The sequence below is a fragment of the Scaptodrosophila lebanonensis genome, unplaced genomic scaffold (assembly GCF_003285725.1).
Source record: "Scaptodrosophila lebanonensis strain 11010-0011.00,11010-0021.00 unplaced genomic scaffold, SlebRS2 tig00000096-arrow-pilon, whole genome shotgun sequence".
Classification (NCBI taxonomy): Eukaryota; Metazoa; Arthropoda; class Insecta; order Diptera; family Drosophilidae; genus Scaptodrosophila; species Scaptodrosophila lebanonensis.
The window spans coordinates 1,781,481-1,790,685 of NW_022060567.1; the positions used below are offsets into that span (position 1 = coordinate 1,781,481).

Genomic DNA, 9,205 nt, shown 5'->3' on the forward strand with positions numbered 1-9,205 from the left:
ATATAACTATATATGTATATACAGTTATGATCAAATAAATCGGTAGCAGAACCCAAATTTCTATTTTTCCATTTCAAGCAGAAGAATAAAACAAACAGTTGGTGGTAACAATATCTCGTATATAATTTTTCATTTATGAACCAAATCTTCGACCCATACTCTCGACAATTTTGGGAAAATCGTTTTTACTTCCGTGAATAGATAGTCCGAATCTTTAAAACATTGTCCCGAATTTTGATTTATTTCATCATTTAATTGGTTTTGTATCAAACGGAGATTTGGGCTTAGAGCTGGCCATTCTACAACATTCTAAGATTTTTTTACACATCATAAAAATCCATTAGATACAAACAAGATAGAACGCTACAGTCGAGCAAGCCCGACAGTAAAATAGCCTGTACTCTCCACAAAAAGGAAAAATTAAAAAAAAAAAAAAATTAAAAAAAAATTAAATTATTAAAAAAAATGAATGAATTAATTAATTAAAATAATTAATTTAATTAAATTAGAATACATGTTTATGTTCAGTTTAAACAGCATACATTTACATCACGTACCTATGCGTGTTCATATGCTTGTATGTATGCAGCACAAAGTTAACAAAAGCAGCAACAACAACAACAGCTGCGGGCAGCGCTGCCGACAGAGCTGCAGGCAGCGCATGAGCAGCGATTTTACTTATGGCTATAACTTTCTTCAGAATTGACCTATCATGATGAAATTTGGCACACGGACACATTAGTACTAACTGGATGTACCTACCAAAATTGATTTTAAAATTCCGAGAATTACGGAAGTTATAAGAAAAAACACGAATTGCGGGGGAGTGGGGGGATGTATCAGAAAAAATAAACAAACTCGTTCTGCCTAGGGCTTATAGGAACCTTGATACCAATTTTGGTTATCCTAGCTCTTGTACTTACTGAGATCCTTGCGCTCATACAGACAGACGGACAGACGGTCAGACGGACAGACGGACATGGCTATATCGACTCGTCTTCTCATCCTGATCAAGAATATATATACTTTGTGGGGTCTGCTACGCCTCCTTCTGTGTGTTACATACATGCGCACAAAACTAGTATAGCCTTTCACCCTTTGGGTACAGGCTATAAAAAGCTAAAATCAAACCTAATTTGTATAGAATTTTTCAACAAAAAAGGATTATTATATCACAAAAGATATTGATATTATTATCATAAAATCTTTTCTTATTGCTGTTTCCCAAATATACATACCTCAGACTCCCATACCGCATTCGAAGAAAATGTTTAAAATACGCGTTGAGTGTACATATGCATATGTATATTTTGAATAATTTTGTACATTTTTAGTTTTCGAAGAAAGCTTAGAAAGCTGGGGCTCTATATAACTTCTAAATAGGTCATCGCCTCCTTCTAATCTTCACAAAATGTGATATGTGAAATGCATTGCCGTATTCGCAGCTTCTTTTCGTAACGTCGACATTAGGCATCAATGAATAGTTTTTGAGGCGATTTAATGAATTCCTGGATAAATACTTTGGTTCTATTACATATTGCGGTCTATTGTTTATTTTGAGGTGTGTATGTTTGACTGAAGGAGAAAAATCAGGCGAAACGCATTTTGGAAATTAGCGCTTATTCTTGCTCTACAAAGCGTTTAATGCATTCATCGCACATGTGCTCGCGCAGAGGGCCATCGTTATCGTTATCGATATCATCAGCATCGATATTGAGATAGGAACGATCGCGGCTAGTTCGTTTCTGGCAGCGCTGAGCAGAAGTTTGTTGCGGCAGCTTGCCCAGCAGTAGAAAGTCGATTGCGCGACGCCACTTGCCACCTGTAGGACGAACATAGTGAGAGTGACAGAGAAAGTTCAATAAACATGCTGATGAGAATAGTGTATATTGCTAGTATATATGTATGTACAAGTATGTATTTGTTAATAAAAAGAAGAGCGCAGGGCGTAATGTCTTTATCGCATGGCTAGAACTGAAACAATATCAATAGTTTTTTTTATGTTTATCCACGATTGATCTTTTCTACCATTCTTACGTTTTCTGTTTATACTACAATATATTTACATTTTCAATTGTTGAGATATATTTAGAAAGCATCTAGTACTTGTATGTTTTGTGCTATGCACTGCACGTCCACCTTGTATTAGCTTCACTTTTAGACATAATTGGGCACTTAGAGAATATTTACCAACAAAAAGAGCTTGATCGCAGAAATTCGATCCTCATCTAAATAATATTAAGTGCCCAGCAACCTCCAAATAGAACAAATACATTTTTATAGCCTGTACCCAAAGGGTGAAAGGCTATACTAGTTTTGTGCGCATGTATGTAACACACAGAAGGAGGCGTGGCAGACCCCACAAAGTATATATATTCTTGATCAGGATGAGAAGACGAGTCGATATAGCCATGTCCGTCTGTCTGTCTATCCGTCTGACCGTCTGTCTGTATGAGCGCAAGGATCTCAGTAAGTACAAGAGCTAGGATAACCAAAATTGGTATCAAGGTTCCTATAAGCCCTAGGCAGAACGAGTTTGTTTATTTTTTCTGATACATCCCCCCACTCCCCCGCAATTCGTGTTTTTTCTTATAACTTCCGTAATTCTCGGAATTTTAAAATCAATTTTGGTAGGTACATCCAGTTAGTACTAATGTGTCCGTGTGCCAAATTTCATCATGATAGGTCAATTCTGAAGTTATGGCCATAAGTAAAATCGCTGCTCATGCGCTGCCTGCAGCTCTGTCGGCAGCGCTGCCCGCAGCTGTTGTTGTTGTTGCTGCTTTTGTTCAACTTTGTGCTGCATACAGACACGAATATAAACACGCATAGGTACGTGATGTAAATGTATGCTGCAAAAACTGAACATAAACATGTATTCTAATTTAATTAAATTAATTAATTCATTCATTTTTTTTAATAATTTAATTTAAAAAACAAAAATTTTTTTTTTTAATTTTCCCTTTTTGTGGAGAGTACAGGCTATTTGACTGTCGGGCTTGCTCGACTGTAGCGTTCTATCTTGTTTAAGCAGAAGTATTGTCGATTGTATTGAAAGCTTTATCCACCACTATTGTAATTACACAGTTGGGGCAACATTCATGGTTCTGTAGCTCCAGGACACTTATTAATAAGCATAAAAGTTTGCTTACCTTCAGCTTCCAGTCCGAGCAACAAGATTGTTACTGAGGATACAAAGCGCATAAAATAGAAAGCATCATTGATTAGCCATTTCGATAGTCCTGGCAAATAATAATAGATGCCAGAGAAGCGACGAGCGTGTCCGAGCACGCCAAAGAGCATCTCCATAATACCCAGAAATGGGTGCCACATTTGAACCTCCAGCGTATCAATTAGCCAGAGCATTAGGAATATCTCTAGGGGCAGCATAGCCACTCGCGCCATGTGGCTACAACGCTTAATCGAACGAGGTTTGAAGTGAAGCAGCACCAGCAATAGGCCCATGATAAAGCATGTCGTGCTCCAATTTACGGGCAGAGCCTCACTCGGCATCTGATTGGGATCTAGCCAGGCCAGGACATGCCAACCATTCAAATGGAACATCATACTTACGCTCATCATTAGCAGCGACTCGTACATGTCGCGAACCAGTTCCCAGCCCTTCTTCTGCATCTTGTTAGTCTGCATTCTAATAAGTTGTGGATGAAATACTCGTCGACGGAATTTCTGTGGGAGACGTGATGGTCGCCTTTCCGAATGCTAACAAACGAGAATTTTGGATTGCAGTGTCTATTTAGGTTTCGTTGAATTTGTTTGGGTTTTTTGTGTTTCGAAAATGTCTGTGTACTGAAAAAATGTCGTTTGTTTTTTGGGAGCAATACCATGAATTGTGACTGAGCGCCAGCCTTGCTCATATATTTTTTCAGATATGGTACGAGACACTCATAACTTAATTTAAATCTTCCATAATGTCGTTTGATTTCTCTACGACAACCAAGACGCAATCAAAGGAGAGAAAGAAGACTCAGAAAATGAAGTTAAGTAATCGAATAGAAATCAACCTTTTCCAAAAGTTGTAATATTTTGCAAATACTATAATGACGAAATAATTATGATTGACCATCATTTAGAGAGGCGAATAGTCAAGGCCAAGAAGGTGTACATGGAAGAGGTCAGTGAGGTTATCTGGCCACTTGCTTTAAAGATAACTTAGAAAATAGATATATGTAACAGTAAGAGCACAATACTTTCGATAGCAGATATTTATTAATTGATAAGGGCAAATAGAGCAGTTTAAAACTTAAAGTGGTTCCCCTTTAGTGTTCGGGAAACACCATATACAAGTATATATGTATGTACAAATGAACTATCGGAGTTTGGCGTAGGTTGGAAACATCCCCTGCAAATGTAAGTAGAACGAACGGCCAGCGGAGTTTTTGTTGAAGTTTGTTCTACTTCGGACTCTATTCTACGAAGTTGGTTAAATGTTATCGAAATGATTCACAGCTTCCTTCAAAATGAGGAAACAAAAAATGGGATAGCAATGTACATACTATATATACATGTTCTGTAATATTGTAGAAAATTTGTGGAAAAATAACAGGAGTTAAACGAATTTTTCAACATTTCCTAAGATATTTAAAAAGAAAAATAATTTTCAGTAAAACGAAATAAATCAATTATGTAGCTCTTTTATTACCTGCAATTTTTCGATTACTCTTAAAAATTGTTGATAAAATTGCGATGCTATCTAAACTTTGGGGAAGAAATATTTTGATGCGAATAGAGGCGACTCTCTAATTGGAAAGTAACCGCGAATACATTTTCATTTGTATTGGATCGTTAATATAAACGTCAGTGCAATTAAAATGTCGCTCATAATAAATTTCGTTGCGATTCCCTGGCCCAGCCACTTGCCACATAATTTGCAAGCCAGTCGGATATAATACTTGCGTCAAAGACAATATTGTTTCAAACTGATGTTTTCGCTTTGCCCAAAATTAAAATTGCGCATAAATATTCACGCACGTGCTACTCGCACAGACAGACAGGCAGACATTCGGCAGAAGAAACAGAAGAGCTACGTAGTTGCGACCGGTCCTAGGTCCAATCTGGAGCCCGGATTGCCGCGAATTGCGTCTTGCTTTGCCCCATTCGTGACTTGACTCCTCATCCCAGTAGTGTGTGTGTGTGTGTAGTTAACCAAAGTGGGCCTCGTTCCTCCTCTCAATTCGCCAGGCAGTAAAATCAATTTTTGCCTCAATTCAGCAGCATGCGTATTTAACATTGTACACTCAAAACAAATTTGGATAGTATAAATGAATATTTTCATATTCAATTTAATGTTATACTATTTCAAATTCAAATCAAATATAAACAACGTAGATTTAACTAAAAACATATTGAATTACTGATTTAAATATGAATAATATTCAAAACAAAGTGTAAGTCTTTGTCATTAAAGTGTGTCATGTTCAATTTAATGTTGGACCATATATAATTTTAATATATAAATAATAAATAGATAAATTTACTATATGCATACCAAATTTTAATATTTTGCTCAACTTTAATTTGAAGTTTTTTGTAAACGAGTTAAATATACTAGAAATATATTAAATTTTAATATTTTTTAAATCGGATTTTTCAAATGTAAAAAGAGACAAAGTCGGTTTTCCCTTGGCATACATATGTATGTATGTATATCGTCGCTGGTATGTGTCAAGTAAGTGTATTCAATCAGTTTTCCTTCAATTTTAATATTAATGTCGATCTAGATTTTTGCGTCAAAGGCATAAAAAACGTCAAGATAATTAATTGATAATAACTAACGAATTTTTGAGAATTACTTTCTGCTAAAAATGGTTTGATACAAAATATATATATCTATATATAAAATAATTCAATATGGAAATGTCATTATTGAAAAGAGTGTTAAGTACTGTAGCAGACAAAATGGTGGGAAAATATTTTATAGTTATAAAAATAAACCACGTCCACATCATCACTAGTGATTTATTATCGTCACACTTTAAATTAAGCTTGAAATTAAAGTGTGCACATTTTATATTTACTAAGAAAATCGGTGGTGAAAATATTTTAATCTACTTGTAAATATTTAAATTTAAGTGGGTTTTTTTTGTATCAGTGTGGCATACATTTGAGTTGGTGGGCTTATGTGCCACACACGACCCTGGAGTCTCAGTGTCCGTTCGCCCCCTCCACCGATCTAAAGGCATATAGGCGCTGTCATTACACATGCTTATTGGCTAGCCCACGCGCCAGTTGCCAAAATCCAGACATTGTCGCCCACGTTCATGGGGAAACTAAGAGCAGAACAGTCGAGGGAACAACAACTTGCCCAGCTCTTGTGGTATGAGTATCGTTGCTGGTTTTATTTTTGATCTTATTGTTGTTGTTGCTCTTGCAGTTCTTATTAATTTTATACGCCACATAAACGGTAGACCTAAAAAGTCATAGCGTCAAGTAAACAAAGCTGAGTAGTTGGAGCCTTTGACTGAGCAGCGTCGTCACAATGGCTGCCCAGGTGACGAAAATTCCCGGTACGATATGAGGCTTCGATTTGTAAAAATAAAATTTTAATGCTATTCTTTTAAGCAAGCAAAAATATATATCTATCTATCTATATATCTAAGATGTATTTTTCGTCCTTTCCTGTACCTTTCAACAAAAATTTGACTCCTTCATAGGCATGGGTCGAGTATGTTTTGCTATGTCCATACCATCTAATTTGCCAAGCGTTTTGGTTTATACAAGTATATGTATGTAAATAGGCATGTTTTTAATACAAAACACACCTACATACAAGTATATGGCGTAGGTAGGAGGTAGGGCGACATGATCGGTTTCGACACAGCCTGTCTAGGTCTTTCAACGCTATTGCTCTACAAGTAAGACTTTGGGAGGAGTCGTGATTGAAACAGACGGACGAGCTAATAAATCATAAGTATATATAAAATGATGCTTCCTTATAGATTTTTCACTTCTACAAGCACAGAGAATCGACAAACCCTTACACTTTCAGTAAAGGATATAGCTAATGGTATTTTGAATCGTGAAAATGTGTATTCAAACAATAATAATATTATTTTCATTCAGCAGAAGGGATTTAAAAAAAAAAGGAATGTCATACTCTTAAGTACATATATACTTTTGACTTAGCTTCCTTCACAATTCAATTCGGTGCTGTTCAGAGTGACGTGAGTGGAGAGCATGTGTTAATCAAGTTTGTAAAAAGCCGCAAAGGTTCAATTTTAAAGATAAACTCAAAAGTGCTTTAGGTGCCGGCTGGCAACTATTCCATTTCACAGGCTCACTTGTCAGATTGTGTGCATGGTTTATATGTACATATGTATGTATAAATATATATATTTATATATATGTATATATATACGTATGTATATATGTGTGCTTAAATGCTCCTTGGTGTATGCTTGCGTGCCTGTGGTCGCCGCATCGATGCCGTCGACTTCGTCTCCCTGTAAGTACTCTTCCACATCCTCGGTGCCCCCATCGTCCACATTGTCCCCATCGTTGCCATCGTCGTCATATTGTGTTTGGCAAATCGTTTGCGATAAAGGCAACTAATGTCTCTGTAGGGCAGCGCAGGAGCGCCGGTTGGCGGGCAAACAAAAATGCTAAGCCAGCGCTATGTTGGCGTCGCTGCGACGGAACGGGCACATACACTTCCACACACACACACACACACACACTACCATCCACATGTACGTACATATGTGTGCAAGTGTGTGTGTAAGCCACTATGTCTTCTCATATATGGGCTATGGATAATACGCGTTATCCTTGATTGCCTGTCTCGATATGAGGCTGCGGCCCCAACCACCGTGCCGCAAACAAGCCTCTTAAACTTTTTTCTCCCTCTTTACTGGATGCCCTTTTGGCTGGCTGCTTTAGACTATCGTGATTTGCCTCTTGCTTGTGGTGGGTCTTTCAGCTGATTTTTTTATTTCTTTTATTTTTATTTATTTTCTTTTTACGCTTCCTGCCTTCCCTTCATTTCGCCTCTTCTCTTCTCTTCTCTCCCTTCCTCACCCAGATTTGACTTTTCTTGCTGCTGTACTCATAATCATTTGGGCCTTCCGTGCCGGAGGGGTGGCGGTGGTGCCAGTGGTGCCAGTGGTGCTAGTGGTGCTGGCGCTGGTGGTGGTGGTGGTGGTGTTCTGGCGTGTGGTGATTTCCGCCAAGTGCACACATGACAAAAGGAATAACGGAAATTTGTATGATTTCTTTGCACGTTCAGCAGTCAGCAGCGATATTTGCTGCTGCTGTTGTTGTTGTTGTTGCTGGTGCTGGACCAACCAGCTGAAGCTAATTGATTTTAATGCAACTGTCAAGTTGTTGGCCAACATTCTGGAGAAGCACGGACCACTACTGACTGACTATCTTGTGAGTAGTGTGTGCGTACTTGTATATAAACAATTTTTAATTGCACACACACACACACGCACACACACTTGCATATACATACGTCGTGTACATTCGTGTATTATGTATGTTTGTACTCGCATGTATGTATGTATGTATATAGACATATTTACACGCACATGTGGCGCAAAGGCAAATGAGCGAGCAAGAAGAAATATGAACGAGGTCAATGATTGTTTACACTACACTCGAATGCTGTTTACTTCAAGCAAGCGAGCAAGCTGGCAAGCGGGCCAAGGAGTCGTCGAGTCATTCAGCCAGTCGGCTGGAGGGACGGACGGACGGACGGACACCTACACACGGCAACCGAGCAATTTGTTCCAGCCCTCACCCACCGCTGCATGATGCGACCCTAACGAACTTTGGGCCGGCTATTGCCCCACCTTCGGGCCCACTTCTTATAAACAACGACGATGACGGTGGAGATGGCGATGGCGCTGATTATGACGGCGGCAACTTGCCGCACATGCTGCTAACAGACTGCCGCACATTACCCGAGCTTGCGTGAGTGTGTGCGAGCGTATATTTGTAGTATAGTACATACTGTACATATGTAGATATGTATTTACCCGACGCATATAGACGTGATTCTTTCTTTCGCTTTCGCGTACAAGTATGTATCATTTACGCGACTCAACTTGCCACGCTCTCTCCATTGATTCTTGCCGGCATTGTTTTTTTTTTTTGTTTTTTTTTTTATTTATTTAATTTTATAAAATTTGAACGGGAACTGAAACAATTAATGTGCCTTGTGTACGCATCTCAATGAGCCAGTGAT

At 38.2% G+C, this 9,205-nt stretch overlaps 1 protein-coding gene across 1 annotated transcript; it reads right to left on the reverse strand.

Annotated features, from left to right (window-relative positions):
* Positions 1-1,283: 1,283 nt before the first annotated feature.
* Positions 1,284-3,801, reverse strand: LOC115627592. Its single transcript, XM_030523315.1, has 2 exons — positions 3,153-3,801; positions 1,284-1,822 (listed from the first exon to the last, which is right to left on the reverse strand). The coding sequence occupies exons 1-2, from the start codon at positions 3,646-3,648 to the stop codon at positions 1,620-1,622; spliced, it is 699 nt and encodes a 232-aa protein (XP_030379175.1). The 5' UTR covers positions 3,649-3,801; the 3' UTR covers positions 1,284-1,619.
* Positions 3,802-9,205: the final 5,404 nt, after the last annotated feature.